The sequence below is a fragment of the Mus pahari genome, chromosome 10 (assembly GCF_900095145.1).
Source record: "Mus pahari chromosome 10, PAHARI_EIJ_v1.1, whole genome shotgun sequence".
Lineage (NCBI taxonomy): Eukaryota > Metazoa > Chordata > Mammalia > Rodentia > Muridae > Mus > Mus pahari.
In genome coordinates, this window is record NC_034599.1 from 40,928,759 (window position 1) to 40,951,152 (window position 22,394).

The following is a 22,394-nucleotide window of genomic DNA, read 5'->3' on the forward strand; positions in this document are numbered from 1 at the left end:
GACAGAGGCACTGCTGGCCAGTCAGCCAGAGCATCCCGTACCACTCTCACTCTGACAGAGGCACTGCTGGCCAGACAGCCAGAGCATCCCGTACCACCCTCACTCCAACATGCTGGCTCAAGTATGAACTAGAACTTCCTCTGTCAGGATTGGCTGCCAACAGGCAGTGGCCACTGGGAATTAAACCCAAGCCATGTCACAGAACCTACCCTGCCCTATGGACCTGGTGGCTTCCTAGTGACTTGTCACCAAAGGGGCCTCACCAAGTACAGCTGCTCCACGCTCTCCCTACCTAACCCTACCTGCCCTTGTCCTTGCCTTCACATTCTCAGCTCTTCCAACAGGGGTATCCAAAGTCTATCAGAGACCTGGTAACGGGCTGTCACCCAGAAAGGCACCAGCCAGACCTGAGAGAGCGTGTGGGGCCAAATGTAGTTTGAAAACACTGTGTATCCGTGTGTACTTGCATGCATCCCACCAAGGGCTCCCAGGCTGGGTTCAGAGCAAACATCCTCTTGTTTCCCTCAAACCAGCTGCTTCCTAAAACCCGCAGAGACCACGGACCAGAATCCCTCTTCTAGCAGCCCAGAAAGGAGAAAAACAAGCACTCTGACTTAAGCTCCTCCAGGGCAGCATCTGTGCTTCAGGCACCTCTGGGTGGAGGCTGAGGAGACAGACAAAACGCTGTAAAAGCAAAGTTAGAATCCTGGGAGCAGAGAGGGGACAAGTCACCTCCTCCAGACAGACTCCAGAACTGGGCCTCAGAGCCTAAAGAAGAAAACTCAGGGGTCAAAGGGGAAGCGGCAGGCCTGGCAGAGCAGTCACAAGGTGCAGCGTGTGCAGACTGGGAAGGCAAGTGGCAGATCCAGCTGCTGGGTGGCAGAGCCAGAACAGGTGGGTGGGCAGGCGGTCAACCCTCAGTAGCCGAATGAGAAAATGGACACACGGCAGGGTCAGGATGTTCCAGTACACAGCAGTGAAACAAAGCAGCCATGGCCAGAAGGCCCACCAGAGGCAAGTGTCTGGGGAGAGAGCATGTTCAGAAGTCCACACTGTGAGAGGCAAGGGTCATCTATGGGTCACCGCTATAAGTAACTGCCGGAGAAAGTGAGGCCATAGCCTAGACCACTCACCTCCCAGCGGCCTCCACCCAAGACTGGAGAAAGCGTGTCACCATCCAGCAGGTGCTCCGAGATGCGGCCACGAAAGCCCAAATCCTGCAGGCGGCAGAGAGAAGTGAGCTCTGCTCTTGCCACGGTCAGCGCTTGCCCCACCCTTCAGAAAGGCATGCACTGTGTCTTAGGCATGGAGCTCAACACTGAGACGTCTAAGTCCTCAAAACGGGCATGATGGTGAGAAGCAGAGTCAAGACGACACTGCAGGCCCTGAGTGGATGCTGTGAGGACTCACTGTAAAATCCTTCTGACTTTTCTGTAGCTTTCATATTTTTTCATAATAAAATTATAGACAAAAATAACCCTGCAAGATTGGCGTGCTCGCGCTCTGTGGACCCAGCTGCAGGCTGGGGAGGTCATGTAATTTGGCCCAGGACAAAAAGCTGCTGACAAGGGGGCTGCAGGTCAGATGAGGCCAGGGCCTAACTCTTTCCATGACACAAGCTGCACAGCATGGCTTTTCGCAGCTGTCTCCCCGCTCCCCTCTCATCCTCTGCCCATACCGGGCAGGAAAATGCCAGCAAACCCCAACCCACAGGTTGCTTGGAAGTTGAGGCACGATGGGCTCCTTCTAGCTCATTCCTTCCCTCTCCCCATAGGTGGCCCCCTCTCTAGACAATGGGGCTCATTAGCAGTGCTCTGTCCACAGAGTCCTCTCGGGGACAAACAGCAGATGCCCACAATTCCTGACTGCCCTTCAGCTGCCACAGGACCACGCCATACCCCTCCTGAGCGTAAGAATCCTGCTGGGCTAAGTGAAGGATTGCTATCCGACTGTATTCTAACAGGGACAGTCCTGTCATCGGCCTGATGGATGGTGGGATGCCCAGGTGAGGTCTGGTCCTGCTTTCTCCGGCTTCCTCCCTCCACACCCAGAGTGAAGGAGAATGCTGACTGGTCCAAGCAGCGCACAGTGGCAACTTTGGAAGGACCAGGCCACTTGTTTCCAAGAGTCCCGTGACATACAGTTATCCATCACTGTCAAGTGTCGAGTTGGCTTGGTAGGGTTTCTGTGGTTCTGTTTTGGGGTTTGGATGGGCGTTTTGTTTTGCTCTGTTTTGTTTTGAGGTTTTTTGTTTTGTTTTGTTTTTACCATTAATGATTTTTTTTCCTTACCTCTCTAGCCTCTCCGGTTTGTGGGTTGTCTTGGATTATGATATTTCCCTTCAGTTTGATTTCACCTCCATCTAATGCAGCTGCCACCTGCTTCCAAGACCCACGGCTCAGTGCGGGGCCAAAGCGCTCTGCTGTCTAACTCCTCTGCAGCCATCCTCTCATCTCTGTTCATCCCTGACCCTCTCCCACTAATCCCTCCCCTCACCCCCTCCTCCTCTGAACAGATGGAGGGGGCATGCTGAGGTAACAATGGGCCAAAAGGAGCCAAATCTTCCCTTTAAGACTCAGACTTGGCAAATGGGCTTGAGATAGAGCGGGCTGGATGGAAGGCCTAGGAAAGAGGAATCACACATGACCTGGCAGTGCAGGACAAAGGCCTTGACTTCCAGCATGGCTCAGTGGCCCACAAATAGCCTGGAGTCTCGAGGCCCCGGGGAAGCTCAGGTGGCCTCTAGACAAGTCACACAAAGGATGAGCACTGACTCTAGCTTGTCACAGTGTCTGAGTGCTGTCTCGCTTAACTCTGTGGCAAACCTATGAGGTGGACAGTGCTACCCCTGCCTACTGAGCTGAGAACCTGGAACTCGCAGGAGCTGATTCTGATCCCAGCTGTGGAACCACTGGTAAAGTACTTCTCTGGGAAAAAAGAAAAGCCAGGCTCTTACTCAGCACCCTGCTGTGCCTCACTGCCACTCACCAGGTCGAGGAAAGGCTTAGGGCCAGAAGCTTTGAACCCTGAGTGCCCAGCGTCCTTCAAGTGTTCATGGATCTCTGACTCCTGCAGGGACATGTCACAGAGAAAACCCCAGCTGGTCAGGGCTGCTGTCCATCAGGCCACAGGGAAACATAGAACTGAGCCCAAGATGAGCATCTACCCATTTTGAAAACTAGCAGATATAAACACCTACACAAGAACAGGGCTAGGTTCTAATGCTGATCGTGGACAAGCACAGCCCAGACCAGATCTGCAGAATTTAGACAGAAAAGGGGAGCAAAGAATGGTGGAGATAGGAAGTCAGCAACGTACATGTTTGATGCTACCTTAAAAAATAAAGTGTATCTTAGTGTGTGTGCACGCTCATGTATATGCCGTGTGCAGGTGTGTGTGCATGTGTATGTATGTATTTAGATTATTTATGAATGTGTATTTATATAAATACATATATGTAAATAGATGTATATTTATATGTATGTGTGTATATATTTAGGTATATGTGTGTGTGCATGTTTATGTGTACATATGTATACACACAGACCTAACCACTTTGATTATTACATAATCTGTGGATGTAACAACTTACATATTTGGGATTGGAACATCAATTGTCATAGAAATGGATGAGAAGTCATTCAGTAATATGACTTACCTATGCTAGTGCAGGACACTCAACTCTAGTAGCCCTCATCCCACCCACACATACATACATACACACACACACACACACACACACACACACACACGCACAAACACTCCTACCCTTCTCTATAGGAACTCAGACTGCAGCAAACCAAGACAACACAGGGCAGGGAGAAAGGGTGAGGAGGAATAAGGAGCATGAACATCTCAGGGGTGCAGATGGAAAAGCACATTTCCGCTCTGAATTCCCAATGCCAGCAGCTTTGCAATTTCATTCAGGATTTTACTGCCTGCTGGGTCTGGGCATATTTGTCACAATTAAGGGCTCTGGCTGATGTTGACAGCTGAATGCAGTTCCAGACTCAGTAAAACAGACACCGGGAGCAGGAAGTTGTAAGGGGCTGGAGACAGCAGCGGCGGGTTGCAGCTGGCAACTGCCTTGGGACGAGGGACTTACCTCACTGATGTCTGAGGTGTTCTCCTCCAAGGCAGGAGCCTCCTTTGGCTCCTTGGCTGCACTCTCCCTCCTGGAAGTCTCCTCTCCTGCCTCCACTGGGTCCTCTGCCTGCTCCTTTTTAGACGCCCTGGAAGGCTGATCACCCCCGGGGTCCAACGCGGGAGCCACCTGACTTGAAGAAGCCTTGGGATTACTATTCTCGTTTTCTTTCTGTGGGTTCCAGGGACTTGCCCCTCTTCCTTGGGACTTGCTGCCATTGGCACTGGCCACACTACTGTCTGCACCCTGGCTGAACAGCTTGCCGGGAGTTGGGGGGCGATCGGCATCTGAGTCTAGAGAAACATCCTTCTTGTCTGGCTGGCTGGTTCTTGGAGACTCCTGAGGAGCAAAGATAATGTCAGAAAGGAGGTAAAGTTGAGAGGCTACCACCAAGTAGAGAGACCATTCCTTGACTCTCAGGTGACCTGCTTGGGCACTGACCCTAGTGTTATCCCTCATAACTCTGTGTGTGTGTGTGTGTGTGTGTGTGTGTGTGTGTGTGTGTGTGTGTGTGTGTGTAAACCAGCAGGTGTCTTCTTCAGTGGCTCTGAAATGTCACTTCTCACTGAATCTGGAACTCACCAATTTGGTCCGACTATCTGGCCAGCATGCTCCAGGGACCCACCTTCTCTCTGCTTCCACCACGAGGGTTGCAGATGCATGCTGTCATACCTGGATCTTTAAAAGGGTGCTAGGGATCACAACTCACGCCCACATGCTTGCACAGGGAGCACTTTACCCACTCAACTGTCTCCCTGGCCCTGCCAAACAGTTTTTTTAAAAACATAGTTTTAATTATGTGGGGAGCGGGGCAAGGGGTATTTGCACGTGTGTACAGGTGTCTATAGAGGCCAGAAGCATTGCATCTTACTGGAACTAGAATTATGGGCAGTTGTGAACTATCCAATAAAGGTACGGGGAGCCAAACTCAGGTCCTGTGCAAGAGCAGTACGCACTTTTAAGCTTTGTGGGCCATCTCTTAGTCGCCCAACTTGCTTTGCAAAACACTGATTGCTGCCCTTTGATCCATTTCCAGATAAATGGAATGGAAATGTCTATGGTCATATAGACATAGCCAGTCAGGAAACTGTCCACGATGGGCTTAGAAATTACTACAACTCGCCCGGCATGGTGGCGCACGCCTCTAATCCTAGCACTTGGGAGGCAGAGGCAGGCGGATTTCTGAGTTTGAGGCCAGCCTGGTCTACAAAGTGAGTTCCAGGACAGCCAGGGCTACACAGAGAAACCCTGTCTCGAAAAAAAAAAAAAAANAAATTACCACAACTCTGCCAGCCTCTGTCACATCCTCCAGCCCCACCAGCCAAACCCTCAGACCCCAGGAGCCAATATTTACTCAAAGTGATGACAGAGACCAGGCAGAGAGCAATAGCAAAGATTGGAACTTTTTGCTTTTCACTTTTCAAAGACAGAGGGAAAATATAAGAAGGGTACCGCTCCCCACCCAGGTCTCCCTGCACAAGCCAGCAAGCCCATTGACAGCATCTTCTGTCCAGGACTCTCAGCCTGCGGTCTCTGAGAAGCAAATGTCCAGATGGTACTGGCTGGGTAGGAGGTCAGGCAGAGGTGACAGAAGAGAAAGGGACTTCAGAACAGACACAGGTCCATCAGCTGTGACACAGAAAGAGGAGCACATGACAGTTTCTGACAAAAATCTAAGCCAAGCAGAGTGGTCAAGCAGGCTGCCATCAGAGAAAAGGCACATCGGACAGGAAAGGCACTGTGCTGTGGCCAGACAAGTCCCACATCAGGCGGGAAAGGCCCTGTTTCCAAACACACTAGAAGGGAGCACAGTCTTGGCATGAACAGGAAGACCAAAGGGCCAGTAGCTGGCAGTTGTTAATTCTCTAAACTGTGGTTTGGCTGGGTCTCCTGAAGGGAGAGCTAAGCTGCATGCTTGACCACACCCTGTTTTTCAGACAAACTCAGGAGTAGAAACCCAACACTTCTGCTAAATTCTTTACAGAGCTGACCAACATAGAGCCAGAAAGCCTTCCCTCAGAAATACAACCAGTGGCCTCTCCTGGGCTCGGGCTTAGAGCCTCCTTCTAGAAAACCATCTGCAATGGCACTTGGGCTATCAGGCTGAACAACACCTGATGAGGACTTTTTAAGGCTTCCCGATTCCCTATCCTGAAGATTAACGCAGAGTGTGATATAGTTTGGATCTGAAGTGTCCCCCAAAAGGCTCATGTGATGGAGGCTTGCCTCGGGGTGGCATTCCTGAGACGGAATGGAACTTTTAGGACCTAGGCCTTAATGGGAGGCCCAGGGGCATGCTCTTGAAAGAGGCTGTGGGACCTCACACCCTTCATCTCTTTGCTCCTTGGCTTATAATGTGAACATTTTTGCTGTGCCACAGGGTCCTGCCATGATATGCTGCCTTACACAACAGTGGGGGGAGGGCGCTACACAACAAGGGGGGTGGCGCTGATCAATCATGGCCTACAACTTCTAAACTGCAGGCAGACAGAAGCCTTTTCTTAATACAGCTTGAGGTTTAATTCAGATATTCCACTATGGTAGTGGGAAGCTGAGCATCACAAGGCAAGTCAACAGCTAAAGGAGAAGGCTTCCACACGAATCTGCTGTTCTAGGCCAGTAGCTGTTGAAGTCAAAGACAGAGCCACTACAGATCTGGCAGCCAACTGATGTGCTGACGCAGGCTCCCCAGGAATGCTAAAGGGTGGCAGGACATGCAACTGCAACCAAATTATTTGACTACGGTGCCTCTGTTTCCTCCTCTTAAATGCAAGGACTCCAAGGAACACCTACTTTATAGGGCTGCTTGGAGGGTTAGACAAATTAACTCTTATTAAGTGAGGTAAGGAATTTAAGCTATCCACTGTCTACACTGTCAAGGCTCCAGAAATGATCACTAGTGTTCTATAATGATGAGACCCACCTATTCATCCTCTTAGCATCCTCGATGTGCCAGACACACTGCCTTAGGGGACAAGAGATGACCAGGCCGATCCCACCTGCAGGGAACTGGGCTAACGCTGACAAAAGTGGACTGTCCCATCTAATTGTGAAGCCCTGGGGCGGGTGTTAGGCTGTCACCAAGCCTGTCCTGGAAGAAAGGCCGGTGAAGTGGAGGAGGCAGATACTAACCAGCACAGCTACCACTCTCAGAACTCACACAGAGAGAGCAACTGCTGTACCACTAAAGGGAGAGAAAGGGGTGCATGAGCCCCTTCTCTTCAGAAAGGCAGTTTCATTCAAGCTGTGGTCACACTGTAAGTACCCAGCAACAGCCCCACGCTGGTCTACCAGGCTCTGTGACTCCAGAGCGAGTCAAATGTATGGGAGGCAGAGGGAGGGGTGTGTGTGTGTGTGTGTGTGTGTGTGTGTGTGTGTGTGTGTGTGTTCACCATATGACTCCTTCAGTCAATAATCTCAGGCCATGCTTATCAGGCTTATTCTGGAAGTAAGGAAGGTTCTCCTCTCCTCACGACTCAATCTGGAGATGAAGCCTAGTCCTAAAAGGGCTACCTAGCAACACGCGTGGGATTAGGAGACAGAGACAGTGTCCAACTCCAGACAACACCCATAACCCTCAGGAGAAAGCATGTACCTTCTCAACTGGCCCCTCTCCACTTCTCCCAGTTCATCCCAGTCATTTCTTATATCTTCTCCTCTGTGTGCTTAAACAACATGCTATTACTGTACTTGAATATGCACATTCTCTGTTGTTTCTAACGAAGTCAGATTTGGCGCATGCTAAGCCTGTACTCTCCCACTAAGCCACGTAGTCCTGAAGCAAACACTCCTCCTCTCCCCTGACAAACTACCAGTGGCCCTCACAGTATCATCTCTCCCAGGAAGCCTTCCTTGGTCTCTGGTCCCTGGACCCTGGCTGGGTCTCTCTACGACACTAGCTATAATAGTAGTGGGTTTCTTTGTTCATTTTCCTCACTAGACAAACTCCTGGTGGAGCTCAGAATCCAGTTTCTAGCATACAAGGATGTTCAGTAAAGTCTTGACTAAGTTTTTTAGGGTTTTGTTTTGTTTTTTTTTTTCTTTTTCTTTTTTAAGAATGCTGGTGTCTTGCCAGTGGTGATGGTGTATGCCTTTCATCCCACCAGAGGCAGGTGGATCTCTGAATGCAAGACCAGCCTGGTCTACAGAGCAAGTTCTAGTATAGCCTGAACTACACAGAGGAACTGTCTCAAAAAAACCACCACAAAGCCAAGAAGGACGCACGCATGAGACCGTGGGAAGCGCTGGGGTCTCCTCTCCTCCTCTCCCAAGTGGAGGGCAGTGGCTATAATTGCCAAGGTCATACGGGGATTAGACTGTTTCATCACAGTGCTTACGAAGTGAAATGTTAAGTCTTAACTACTCAAAATGATGGAAAGGCAAGTAGGCCATCAAAACTCAGAGGGTGCCCAGGGTATGGTGGCACACGCCTCTAATCCCAGCTCCCCAGAGGCACAGGCAGGCAGGCAGGCGGATTTCTGTGAATTCAAGGCCAACTTGGTCTACACAGTCAGTCAAGCAACACTGTGAGATACTGTCTCAATAAGAAAATAAATGAGTGAATAAATGAATAAATAAGCAAACAGACAAATAAGTGGGTAAATGAATGGACACAGTAATTAACTGGTTAATTGTTTAATTAATCAAAAAAGTAAAATAAAAACCTCAAAGGGTATCCGTGGCTGGGAGGCAGCTCAGGGTACAGCAAATGCCTAGTACGCCTGAGGCTGGGCTCCATTCCCAGAACTGATGGGGAGACAAAAGGAGGAGTGAATAGCAGACAGGGTCGAGTCTCACTATTTTTTGCTTTCCTTAAGAACATAGGTCTTTTTTTTTAAATTGGTTTTATTCATGTGTGTGTGTCTATCAGTCCGTGTGTCTGTCTGTGTGTGACATGTGTGTATGAGTACCTATTGGGGCCAGAAGAGGGCATAAAATCTGCTGGAATTACAAGCAGTTGTGAGCCTGTGCGGTTGCTGATGTGGGTGCTGGGAACCAACCCCCTGTGGTCCTTGGGAAAAATAGCAAGTGATTTTTAACCATTGAGCCATCTGCCCTGGGTTCCCATACTCACACTGGAGAGAACACATCTACAAGAATCTTGAACTTCATCTAGGCAACTCTCAAGCTTAAACCCTTCAAAGGATGGCTTGCAGCTTGGAGCACAGCTCACAGGTAGGGTATGTGCTTAAGGCAGAAGGCCCCAGCTTATCACCTTCAGCATCCCTTCCTCCCCGAAAAGGAAGATTTCCACGTGACTGGATGATCAGTCTGCCTACCAAAAAGTAAAATTGCTGAAATAGGGCAACCACTAAAGTAAATGGCCTTAAAAAGATAAAGTAAATGGTCTTGCCCTGTATCCACATCTATTGACTACATCACTAGGGTGGTCAGAAATGGGTGGAGAAAGCAGAAGTTAAACACTGGCTGTCTATCATCTACAAAAGGATGCAGGAAAGCTAATACCTCACCTGACTCTACGTTGACCCTGTTCACCCAGCCCCTCCTCCCTGCTCCTTGGCAGGTCACCAGGCCTAGGTCCTGAAGCCCCCAGCTGTATGCGAACTCCAGGCACCTGGGTACAGGCTCCTGCTGCAGGCTTTGTGGGTGCACAGCTCTGCTCCATGTCTCTCATGCTCAAATTCCCAACCTCCCCCTGCCACAGTCCCAGGTCCCTTTTGCGTCTTATTTCAGGACTCCGCCATCTGTGCAAGGAAGGAGTGAAGAGCAGTGACTGTCAGAACCAGCTCGTGAATAGCTAACACTTTTCAAAAGTCATGTGGCTCCCCAGGATACAGTCCCACCCCCTCACCTGCCCAGAGCCCCGAGGTATGGGCTCCAATGAGCCACACAGGACAGGAGGAGAATAATGGGGAACTGGAGAGATTGCCTTGACAGGTCAGGCTTATTTTCCAGGTCTGGTGCCCATTCATTGGGTTTTAGTTCTTTGCACAGCTCCCCGGGTACAGTTAGCACTTTCCAATCACACTGACATCATCCTGTGATTTCTAAGCTGAGGCTCCCTCCCTCTCCTTTGATAGCTGATGGCTTTTCATCAGCACCACATGACCACATACCGGCTGCTCACTACCCTCTGCCTCCCCGGCCCTGAAGGAAAGCCTTGGTGTGGGTTCTGTGAACCTTCTTTCCCTTTTAGTAACAGACTAGCGATGGGTTTGGGTTGGAAAGCCGAGGTGGGAGCCACAATGAGCTGCATTTTTACCACCCTACTGCCCTCTCATGGAAGTAAGAGCAAAATGACACAGGGCAGAGTGAACCCAGGGAGAGAGGCTGTAACAGGAGCTGTGAGGGGCAGGGCATGACTGCACACTGGGACTAAAGCTATTTTCAAAAGCAATACCCAAGTGGAGGCAGTTTTGCCTGCCTAGAAACCTACACTTACCTCCACTACTAACATCTCCCCCAAGAAAAAGCCCTAATACCTACCTGAGGTTCGAACATAAGACTCCAACATCCCCATGTGGCAGAGGACTGAAGATAGGAGTCGGGGGGGTGGGGGTGCCTAAGCATCACCTACTACACATGTTTCCCCACAACACTGCGGTGCCAAGTAAGCCACTCAAATGTCTAAAAAGTTCCCACTCCCCCACCACCACCCAAGGGAAAATGTCAGAAGTCCAGATCACATCAAAGGAGAATACTCTCCCTGGCTGGCATCTGTAAGCCAGAAGTCATCAGCTCAAGCTACAGTGGAACTGCGATACACCAGCTGATGGTAAGGGACAAATACCTACTGAACCCAGAAGCTGAGAAAGCTAAGAGAAGGAGAAAACACCGCCCAGTCTGTCTGGGTCCCCTCCACTCCATTCCTTCAGCAATAAACAAAGCACAGCCAAGCACGACCTGTGCCCTAGGCAGTGTGAGTGGGCTGGGTGCTGGGTGTACAGACATAAATCGTGCAGCATCAATATGCCACGGTCCACCCCCCTGGAAACTACCCTCCTTCTGTAAACACGTAAGTCTTCCTGGTGACAGACATCACCAGGAGCACCTGCTTTGAGTCCACTAGTCAGTCTGCACTGGTGCATGGTGGGTGAGAGGAAAACCAAGTCCTCCCGTCGGAAAGTCAAACTGGATTCCTGACTCAGGCAGAGCAGCTCTCGCTCAGAAGGAACGGTTTCAAGGCAGACATGTATCAGATTGGAGCTACAGATGGGACAGTTGGAGAAAGTGCTGCATTTGGCAGAAGGTGTTAAAGTCACAATCAAAACATATCTGACTGTAAGGAACCAAAAGGCCGGACAGACTCTGGGATAATGAGCCAAGTTTTATTAGGAAATGGTACCCAGAGTGAGCACTCAGGTACCAATCCACAGCCTGTCAGCCAGCATGCGGACTCAAACAGCCCTGGCCTCCAAGGGGTGCTGAGGACCGAGAAGTGTGCGTCCGAAGTAATAAGAGATGGGGCCAGGAGGGTGGCTCAGTGGGCTAAGGCACTTGTTGCCAAGCTTGGCAACCTGAGTTCAAGCCCCAGGACCCGCATAGAAGGAGAAGACTGGTTCCAGCGAGTTGCCCTCCATCCTCCACATGTGCAGACAAATAAATTAAAATGCAATTAAAAAAAAAAAAATAAGGACCTGGCTGTGGTGGTGCTTGCCTTTAATCCTAGCACTCGGAAGGCAGAGGCAGGCGGATTTCTGAGTTCAAGGCTATCCTGGTCTACAGAGTGAGTTCCAGGACAGCCAAGGCTATACAGAGAAACCCTGTCTCGAAACAAACAGACAAATGATGATGGGGGATGATGCTGATGATGCTGATGATGCTGATGCTGATGAGGCTGAGGAGATGCCTTGGAGGGTAAGAGTGCTTACTGTGCAGCCTGAGTACCCAAGTGTAAAAAGTTAGGTGTGGCCATGCACCCGTAACCCAGCACTGTGGGAGGAAGACACAGGAAGGCCCCTGGGGTATACTGGCTGCCAGTCTAGAGCCAGGTTTAGTGGGAGAACTATCTTGATGGAATAATTAGGCAGAGAGTGACAGACCAGAACACCCAATGCCCTCCTCTGGCCTCCATGTGCACGGAAGCACATGCCCCAACAAATATACATGCTAACATACACAGTCACACGCACACACAGAATGGGAGTGCTAATGAAACCGATTACAATTCGAGGGGTTGGGGCACCTTTGCTTTTCTGGCTGGCTTTGTGGTCATCCTAATGATGTAAGGGTCCTTTTGAGTTTAAGGTGTGGACGGCACTGATAAAAAACGTACTATATAATGCCTGTATGCGGCTTAGACTTTGCAGTCAGTATTTAATGTCTACATGAATCTAATTTGCAACTTTGTGATTCACTGCTTATAACAAATATTTTAGGACTATTTAGAGAACTGTTAGTTGATTAAAATTAATCAATCAGACACTAGACAGAGAATATACAGTAGATGTTCATATGATTTCTGGTCCAGGCTCCGCAGCATGCACCAAGGTTTTGAGCCTGAGGACTTGATGAGATGGACTGCCCCTGTGCTCTCCATGAAGAAGATGCTGGCGGCAGCCCAGGTCAGACCGCAGAGACAGGACGGGCGTGTGGAAGTCTGTTCCCAAAGCTACTCCTACCCATACACCTTTTTCTACCCTTAAATCTTTGCTTGGGCTGTTCGTTTACCTAGACTATCCCCCGTCTAAAACTTAGCTTTTCTTCAAAACCCAGGGCAAATGCCACCTCTTCCAACACGTTTGCCTGATGTCTAGACAAGAAATCTCTTCTCCATGCAGTGTGCAAGGAAGGGAAGGGCCATAAGCATGCGTGTCTCGTTATGCTCAAAGCACCTGCTAGCACGTGGACTTCCGAGAACTGGTCACCCGATAGCTGAGAAAAGTAAATGGATTCCCTGAACCCCAGAAATCCTGGGCAGACCCAGATGGAGCAGTTCCCTTTCTAAGCAGACTGCAAAAGCTTCTTCCAAAAGGGAAAAAAGGGGACTGCCCAAGGCCTTTAACAGTGGGGGCCTCAGGCTCTTACCTCATATGCAAAGTTACCTCCCAGGGCACCAAGGTCCAGATGTAGGTTCTTGAGAAGCTCACTGGAGCTCCGGACACTCTGTGAGGAAAAACAGCTGAGCTCAGTTAAGATCTTAGTTGGGGTTTCCATGAAAGTGATGGGGTCCATGACCAAAAGCAACTTTGGGAGACAGGGTTCATTTCAGCTTACAACTCTCGGGTCACACTCCCTGACTGAAGGAACTCAGGGAAGGGACTAGAGGCAAAAACTAAGGCAGAGGCGGTGGAGGGGTGCTGCTCACTGGCTTGCTCCTCCTGCCTTGCTCAGCCTGCTTTCTTATAAAGCCCAGGACCACCTGTTCAGGGACAGCACCCACCGCCCACAAAGTGCTGGACGCACGTGAATCACTAATTAAGAAACTGTTCCACAGGCTTGCCTACAGGCCAATCTTATGGAAGCATTTTTCTCGACCGGGGTTCCCTCTTCTCAGATGGCTCTAGAGTGTGTCGCCAAGTGATAAGCCAAAAGGAACTGGCCAGTCCAGCGTGAGGGCATGCAGAGGAGAGTGGGGTCCCCCAGCAAGGCTTTGAAGGACTCCGGGCAGGCCTTCCACTCAAGCCTCACTAAGCAGCCCATTTTACCCGGTGAGCAAAAGGCCAAGCAAGTACGCTGTGTTCTCCAGATCAGACCCGAGATCTATACAGACTGGTCAAGAAAGGACGTTGTTATCCAGTGGGAATACCACTTTTACTTATTTTTAAAATGGCTGGGGGAGGGGTGGCTCGGAGGTTAGCCAAAGACAGAACCAACCCATGTCTACCAACAGAAGAGTGCGTGAACGGAACACGGGGCAGACACACATATGCACACACACACACACACACACACACACACACACATACACACACCAGGCTTTACATTCTCGCTGCAGCATACTGAGCGAGAAGGTGCCAGACACAAGAGAAAAACACTGTGTGAGCTTACTCATAAGAAACATCTAGAACTGGCACGTTTGTGAGAAAGAAACGAAAATAGGACTTGGGGGATACCAGGGACAGGAGGAAAAAGGAGTGGTGTATGGTCTAGTGGCTGGAATCTGGGGTTACGATCAAATTCTAAAAATGGACAGTAGTGGTGCTAACATAAAGTTATGAAGACAACTAGCATCCCCGAATCACTGTACAGTTGAAATAAGTTTACCCAAGAGGAAAAGGCATCTATCTCATCATTACCTGGTTGTCACTCTCCTCCTCGTCCTCCTCGTTGGTCTCTTCCCCTAAAGTCAGGAGGCTGAGAGCATTCTTGCCCTCATGAACAGAAGCCAAGAGACCCTTTGCACAAGCAGCAGCCTTGAGACCCTGTGGAGGCTCCAAAACAGAGGGGGAACGGGGGACTCACCGGGAGGATCTTCGAAACGATCCTGGTGTGCTCCCTCAATTCCTTAGATGGGTCCCCAGTCAAGTCCTACCATGTCCATGAATCTGAGTCTGACTCACAGTTCTTACTCCCTTTCTAATTCTCCACGACCCCAGCCACGTGGATGGGGAAGATCAGCATGGGTAGCCTACAGCCCAGTCCACCCCCAACACCCCCACCCCAGCCCCACCAGAGTGACTCCGCCCAGACTAGGTGACCAACTCTGAAGACACCACTTGGGTCTCAGTGACAGACCACAGTTCCAGGTGTGACACCTAAGAGGCCCCACGGTAAGAAAACACATGAACATCAGAGAAAGGACTCACCAGCGTGGGCTCCCCAAGATGCCCAGAATCCGCCGAGCTCCCCAAGCTCATGCTCTGCGATCCACGAAGAGCAGAGGGTGGGGCATCCCCAAGGCCTCGTAAGGGAGCCAGGCCCCAAAGAGGGGCCTGGACTAGGGCTAAGGGGGAACCCAGGACCTGGGCAATAGAACACATCTTGTTACAAACCCCAGAAACCGCAAGGCTCTCAGGGTGTCGGAGTCAGATATAAAAATAAAGCATCTAAGTTCTGCCCGTTCAAGTTTAAAACGCCTCTGCTCGGAGGCCACTAATGAAGTGCGACATCCAGAAATACCGTAGCGCCGACTGGGTGAGAAACTGCAGGCTGGCTTCCTGATTGTGCTAACGTGTGTGCTACCTCACATCTGGCTGATGCTGAGACTCGGGCCACATGACCAGTGAGTGGGGCGGGGAGGCAGAGATAAGAAACCCCAGCTACTGGAAGTCTCTTGGTGCTTAAAACTGATGAGTCAAGAAAATCCAGTCTCACTATGCTATTGGCGAAGACAGGAGTAAACACCGGAGCAAAGCCCAGGCCTCCTGGGAGGACTCTATGCAGGCAGGCAGACAGGCAGGCAGGCAGGCAGGCAGGCAGGCAGGCTGGCACGCACGCACGCACGCACGCACACACGCACGCACGCACGCGGTGGCTGCTGTGCTTAAGTGTGCACTTTGTCACTCTCTTTGGCTTGCTCTCCCCGGTTCTCAGGGGCCAAGTGAAGGCTTCCTTCATGCCAGTGAGGGCTGGAGTCAAGATCCAGGCAGAGTCAGAACGTGTGAACCCGGGCTACTCACTGCCCCCACACCCCCAGTTCTTTTGTCTGAAAGATGAAGAGGGTCCACCGTGCTTGGCCCTCTGAGGTCTGCTAAGCAGCCCAAAGGAGATGAGGAACACAGGGGCTTCCGGGAGGGGCCCAGGACTGTAGTGACAGTTCAGAGTCACTCGTATCACAGGGATGTGCGCTGTGAGCGTCCGCCTTAACAAAAGCAAGAGGCCAGCGGCAGGAGCTGCAGAGATAGCTCACTGGTTAAGAAAATCTACTCTGCCAGGGGCTCTGAGTGCATTCAGTTCCCATAACCCACTTCGGGCAGCTCGCACACAACTGCCTCCAACTCTAGTTCCAGACAATCTTTGACACCCTCTTCTGGCCTCCACAAGCACTTACGGTTGCACACATGCCACACACACGTACGCACGCAATCTTACAAAAGAGATCAGCACAGCGTGCTGGAAACACATTACAAGACCCTTCAAAAGTTTTCTCAGATTTACAACGTATAAAGCAGAGAGAACGCATTTTGTTCCACTCTAACCCCTAAGAGTAAACTATGAAAGGAGGATCCAAAGGTCAGGGTCACCACCCTCTCGGCCAGTCTGGCCCACGGAAGAAGTGCCTGGGCCAATCCCAGCGGGGTCTGTCTCTGCGCTCAGAGGACACCTGAGGCAACATCCGATCCTCACCTCTGTAGATGGACGATCATCCTACCTGTGGTAGAGCATCTCCATCAGGGAGAAAAGCTACCGACACATAGAGCTGGCCAATGATGCCCAACACTAGGCCCTGCACATTCTTACAATCACCTGAGGTGGGTTCTACCACTATGGGGAGACCCCACCTGGGTAAACGGAGGTGAGTGTGGTCAAGAACCCTGTCTGAAGTCACAGGCTTAGCTGGGCAAAGAGGAGACTGAGCTCGGTCGTATCTGTCTCAAAGGAAGCATTCTGTGCTCGGACGCCTATGGTAGGAAAGAGCACGGCAAGGTTCTCCCAGTGGACTGTGAGCTAACTGAGCCTGCCCGGCCTGCTCAACCCTTCGCCAGTCCAAGCATATCAGCAAAATCCTCCCACACTGTATTTATAGAAAATTACAGACTCCTAACGTGGCTAATTTGCTAACATGCTGGGGGCTTGAGGGAGGGAGACAGGCATGCTGGGGGCTTTGTTCTCTTGGGCCTTTACTGAATCGGTGGTTAGCAGGGAAATTATAGATCCCTGGCTCCTAGCTGATCATCTTCTATAGATGGCCATTAACTCTGAGCATGGGGCTGTGCGTGCCAGTGTCCTTCAGAGCAGATAAACTTGATGCCATTGGGCTAATTAAAACTTTCAGGATAATCCGTGGCTTAGCCGATATTTATAGTACCATACTAGTTATTAGAACTAACGGAGAACTGGTGCGTGTCGGCAATTAGGGACCGGGGGGAACAACTGGGTAAAGCCGCAGCTGGGCCACAGCAGAACAGCCAGGGAATGCAGGAGTGAGCCCTGTGGTCTCTGTCCACCTTGATTTCTGAATGAAGAACGGGTGAATCTTTTCAGTGAAGAAATGACAGGATAAGTCCCGCCATTTGGAAAATATCAGCGAGAAAGTGAAGTCAACACCTAACAGGGTCAATATGGTTTTCTGGGGACCCTGGGTGGCAGCAGCAGACTGTGGGCTCAGTGCTTCCTGAGAACTGGGTGACCCCAAGAAGGGAGCATGCAGAACTGTTCTCTAGAGTCAGCTGCTGGGGAAAGCTTCCCCACTCCCTGAAGCAGGACCACCGTGCCCACCCTGAGGCGCAATCCCTTCCAAGCACGCGAACCGCCATGAACACGGTTACATCCAGGGAAGAGAAACAACGGATACCCTCAGCTCTCGCCTGCAGACAATGGAACAGATCAAACTTGAATCCAGGTCATCTGGTCTGGTGGCTGCCTGGGGAGTTAAGGGCTCCTCAGTTACTGAAGAGGTTAAGTGTCAGGAAAGCGGGCCTGAGGGCTTTGGAACAACATCAGCTCCACCAGCTCCCTCCCCGCTGAGGAGGAGAGGGGCAGACCTCAGGCCGAGCTACCTAAGAGGCCTACCTGGCTGAGAAGCTGCATCTTGCTCGGCTCTGCAGCAAGCCCGGTGTCGGGACTGGGCTGGATCGGCCCCTGTCTGAGGCCGCTGGGCTGGTACTGTGCTTGCTGAGAGACCTCCTGCCCAGCAGAGACGGAGACCGCACCCGGAGGATGTTCCAGCAGCTCTGGACCCCAGGCCAGTAACCCCGAGTCCCTCTCCAGAGCTCTGGTGGCCTTGTGGTCACCCTCACTAGACATCCTGGAAGGCTCGTTGGCCATGTTACAGGCCATGCCGGCGACATCTTTGCACGGCATCTCCTGCATGTTCTCGGGCAGCCCCAGGCCCTCCAGCTGCCTGGAGACCTTGACCATCTGCAGGATGTGCTGGTAGAATCTCTGGTCCTCGGAGTAGTCTTCGCTCTCGGACTGCTCCTCCACAGAGCTAATGTGGGACAACTGGGGCCCCAGGAAAGGGCAGAATCGCACATCTCTAGGCCCCGGGCCTGACAGGCCCATCACAGGAACAGACCCCTGGGGGTTCTGCAGGTCCCAAGGGAAGTTGTTTATCTCGCCTAGGACCTGGGAGCCTAGGGGTGAGGCCAGGCTACTGCCCTCTCCGCTACTGTTATCCGAGTCAGCCCCAGGTGTGCTGGGCTTCCTATCTTCATTGGGAGGCTCTGGACTCTCGGGTGGATGCTGCCTGTCTTCACTGGCAGGGTCGCCTGAAGGGGGCTTTGGAACTGGTTCCGACGCCAGGGTCTCCGGTGGCATCGGCGAGGGTCCCTGTGGTGAATCTCCGGCTGAGGCCTCTGCATCCTTGGGAGCAGCAGGCTCTGTTTCCTTGCATCTCTCTGGGGTGTCCTTGTTGATAAGCTTGGAGACCTGTCCCATCCATAGGCCTGGACACTCTCTCCTCCACCTCTCCCTGCCCACGTCCCCACCTTCCCCAGGAACTCCCTGCCAGCTCAAGTCTTCTGCCGGGCTGCTCTCTAGTAAAAACAGCTTATTCCTCCTGGCAGGCAGCACGTGGTCGGATGAACCAAGGGATAGGGAGGGCTCCTCCTCAGAGGGTGGCAAGGGAGCGGTGCTCTGACCCTTGTCCCCACCGGGGCCAGTGCAGTTCAGTGTGGCTATGCTGTGGTTAGGCCGCTCACCTTTGAGCTGCAGGCCTTTGGGAGCCTCAGAAAGCTTCGAGTGAACAGGGGTCTGGCTCCTGCATTCCGACCCATCCTGCCCGCTGTGGAGTGGTTCCGGGTTCTGAGCACCCCCGGCGCCGAGTCTCTGCTGTCTGGTCCTCAACTCCATCTTTTCTATCTCAGGGTCTGAAAACCCCAGGTAGATTTTCTCTGTGGCCTTCTGGGCTGACTCCAGACCCTGTAGGTCTCCTAACTCGGTCTTGCATTGGATCGAAGGCCTGCCTAAGATTTTCTCCACGTCAGCGAAGATCTGGTGGGTTCGGGAAGCGTGGCCTTTGGAGAGTGGCTGCAGCTTACCAGGAAGGGCACCCGTGAGAGGCCACGGTGTGTCGCCCATCGTGTTCAGGCTCCTCCCTCTCTTAAAGGCCTCATTTCTAGCCTGCACCTCTTGGTCTAGGTCCAGATCAGCAAGCCCAGGTGCTGAGAGAGGGGACAGGCCACGGAGAAAGGAAGAAGAAGGCAGAAGTCCCTGCTCGGGCTGTGGTTCCTACATGGGTATATAAACATGCAGAGAAAACTAAGACTGACCTTCTGGTGTATTCTCGATGCCCGAGACCCGCGGCAGGAAACCACCCTCCTAAAGGTAAAGCAGAAATCGGGAAGGGAGAGGAAAGGCCAAAATTCCCTTAGGCTAAATGGAAGGCTGAAGTGTGACAGGGAAAAGAACCAACCACGGCCCCAGGAATCCCAGAGTAGATCTGTTTGTTTCTGGGCGGCAGCCATGGTTTAGCCACCTGAACATGTCACCCGTCAAAGCCTAGAAACCACAGGCCTGTGATTGATCCCCAAGCTTCCTCTAGCCTTCAGGTTCATGATTGGCTACTTTTATAAATGCCGTATCAAGGACTCCAGAAATGTCCTCTGAGGAAGAGAAGAGAGGAAGCGGAGGAAACTCGGTCAAGGGCCTTCGGCACCAGCATAAGTTGACACTGCTTAAAGAGTTCCAATCACAGAACCTTGGCACTACAAGAAAGCCTTCAGGCAATCAACGACACCCTCGGCAAATACACTGACCAGCCAGCAGGGAGCGCACGTTTCCAGAGGACTTGACCACTGGGCAAACACAAGCTTGAGGTGCCTGACCTGGGCCCTAAAAATCCCACTGAGGACCTAGCCCAGCTGCCCTCTTTCCTGGAACTACAGCAAGGAACTCCCGGGACTCAAACACGCAGAGCCACATCTGTCATCCAAGCTCACCTTGAGTCAGCATGGAGCCTGCCAGATGCCAAAATATCATTTCAAATCATCCTGGGCTAAAGAAAAGCCCACCGCTGTCTTCTCCCTTTCAAATACATGAGAGTGCTGGAAAACTCCAAGATTCTATTTGGGAAGCACCTGGCTTCACCTTTCTGTGGGATTGGATGTCTCACCCCATTTCTCAGAGCAGTGGGTACACAGAGCTGGGGGCAGCAAAGGGGTGCAGAGCAGCGATGGAGTGAAAGACTTAACAACTGCTCAAGGCCAGAACTAATAATGCCTTAGGAAGAAGAAAGTGGGGCTGAAAATGCAGCTCACCAATAGAATACCTGCCTAGCACGTGTATGGTCCTAAGGATCCTCAACATGGGGATGGACACACACGCACACGCACACACACACTCCAGGTGGGACACAGAATTGACAGAACTAAAAACCGGACCACTGAGCATTAAGAGAGTCTCCCCAGTGCTCCCCACACTGAGCTGCTTCCTCAGGCTCCCAGCCCCAAGCCTGTATGAAGGGAACAGAGTTTATATCCTCATCTACATGGCCTTACTTACAAGGCTCTCGCTCAGCTTCTCCAGAAGTTAGGGTGACAACAACCATCTACCACGTTCAGACATGCTGAGGGACAGACAAGTAATGGGCAGAACCCTCAGAACTCAGTAAAAAGCTACTGGAGACCAAGTGAGGATGAAGTCTCTAACTGCTGCCGTCTTCCTCCTACTCCTCTTCCTCTTCCTCTTCCTCTTCCTCCCCCTCCTCCTTCCCCTCCCTTTCTCCCCCCTCCTCCAAGGACACTGGCCACAGAGACCTCCAATGATGTCAACTGAGCCAATGGCACACAGGCATCAATTGCAGGCTGCCCTCAAACATGTAATCCTCCAGCCTCCGCCTTCCAAGTTCTAGTATTGCAAGCATGCGCCATGAATCCCAGCTTTTCTTTTAAAACTTGAAGGCACTGGTGTTCTGACAGTTTTAAGGTAATGGCAAATAATGAGTCCACAGCCGACTCAAGGTTCCTGTCCCTGTTCCCCTCTCTCCCACGGTGACAAATGCTACCACTTCTCCAATCAAATGGAAGACATGGTCCTTGTCCCACTGAGCTCACACTCTCTCTAATCCTGTCACGTAACTCAAGCTTCCCAGGGAGAGAGAAGGAATTATTGACAGAAGTAACAATGACCAGAGGCTGAAAGAAAAATCTTCCAGGTAAAATGAGACAATGTCCTGTCAAGAATGCATTGTTTCCCTCCCCCTGGCAGCCCCCTGGGTCCCCACACCTGGTTGGGCGGCAGCCCTAGGTAGGACTCACCAGAGGACTTTTGGAGGCCTCTTTGTCCTTCTTGTTTTTCTTTTCCTTTTTCTTTTTCTTGTCTTTCTTCTTAATGGCCCCGGGAGCCGACCATCTCTCCCTCTCTTGGATGACCAACTTTCGATAGTGCTCGTCACATGGATGGTCCCAGATGGACTGCCCCGTGTCGAAGTTGAAGTAGTAAAGATCCCCTGTGATGTTCTGGCTAGGGGTGAGCAGAGTTCAGAAGTCAGTCCCTTCTAAGGCCCAGCAAGAACAAAATTCATTAAGAAAGAACAAATATTGGGATATATAAACTAACTTATAGCAGTGAATAGTTGTTTTTTTAATAAAGTGTGCTAAACATCAAATTTGACACCGTAGAAGAGACGAAGAATTGAAAAATAAACCTAGGAAATTACCCAGAATACAACATGGGAGATGAGATATTATTTCCTATAGGAGGAATAAAGACATGACGGATAAGACACGGGCATTCAAAGCTGCAAATGCTGCTGGCTCTCTTTTTTTCCTTTCTTTCTTCATTTTATTTATTTATTTTTTTAACAAAGCAACAAACTTCAGAAAGATTACTCAAGGAAAATCTCTTCCAGAGGTACTAGGTTTGTTACCCAGCAGCACCTATACGGTGGCTCACAATGCAGGAAGCCCCAGTTCACCTCCACCCCACCCCACCCCGCCCTGCACTGTATAACCCATCAACATAATGTTAAATCTTTAGCCTGAGGCTGGAGAGATGGCTCAGTGGTCAAGAGCACTTGCCACCCTTACAGATCAGGGCTCAGTTCCCACCACCCATACAGCAGTTCACAACTGCATATAACTCCACTTCCATATCTTTGACACCCTCTTCCAACCTTCTCAGGCATCTGCATCCACAGAGTACAGACAGAAAAGCAGACACACACACATACATACAGATCATGGCATCCGCAGCGTACAGACAGACAAGCAGACACACACACATACATACAGATCATGGCATCCGC

General features: G+C 51.1%; 1 protein-coding gene across 6 annotated transcripts in view; it reads right to left on the reverse strand.

Moving 5' to 3' along the window:
* The window catches only part of Cep164 (centrosomal protein 164), a 70,601-nt gene that overhangs the window by 26,495 nt on the left and 21,712 nt on the right, over positions 1-22,394 (reverse strand). For 3 of the 6 annotated variants that reach the window (XM_029543159.1, XM_029543155.1, XM_029543156.1), the window contains exons 4-11: positions 21,406-21,610; positions 17,720-19,378; positions 14,854-15,009; positions 14,344-14,478; positions 13,133-13,210; positions 4,106-4,483; positions 2,989-3,069; positions 1,134-1,217 (exon numbers count right to left, since the gene is read on the reverse strand). In XM_029543159.1, coding sequence (XP_029399019.1) covers positions 1,134-1,217; positions 2,989-3,069; positions 4,106-4,483; positions 13,133-13,210; positions 14,344-14,478; positions 14,854-15,009; positions 17,720-19,378; positions 21,406-21,610 — 2,776 coding nt within the window. The remainder of the gene's footprint in view (positions 1-1,133; positions 1,218-2,988; positions 3,070-4,105; positions 4,484-13,132; positions 13,211-14,343; positions 14,479-14,853; positions 15,010-17,719; positions 19,379-21,405; positions 21,611-22,394) is intronic. The other 3 variants (XM_029543157.1, XM_021206163.2, XM_029543158.1) reach the window with 3 other exon arrangements.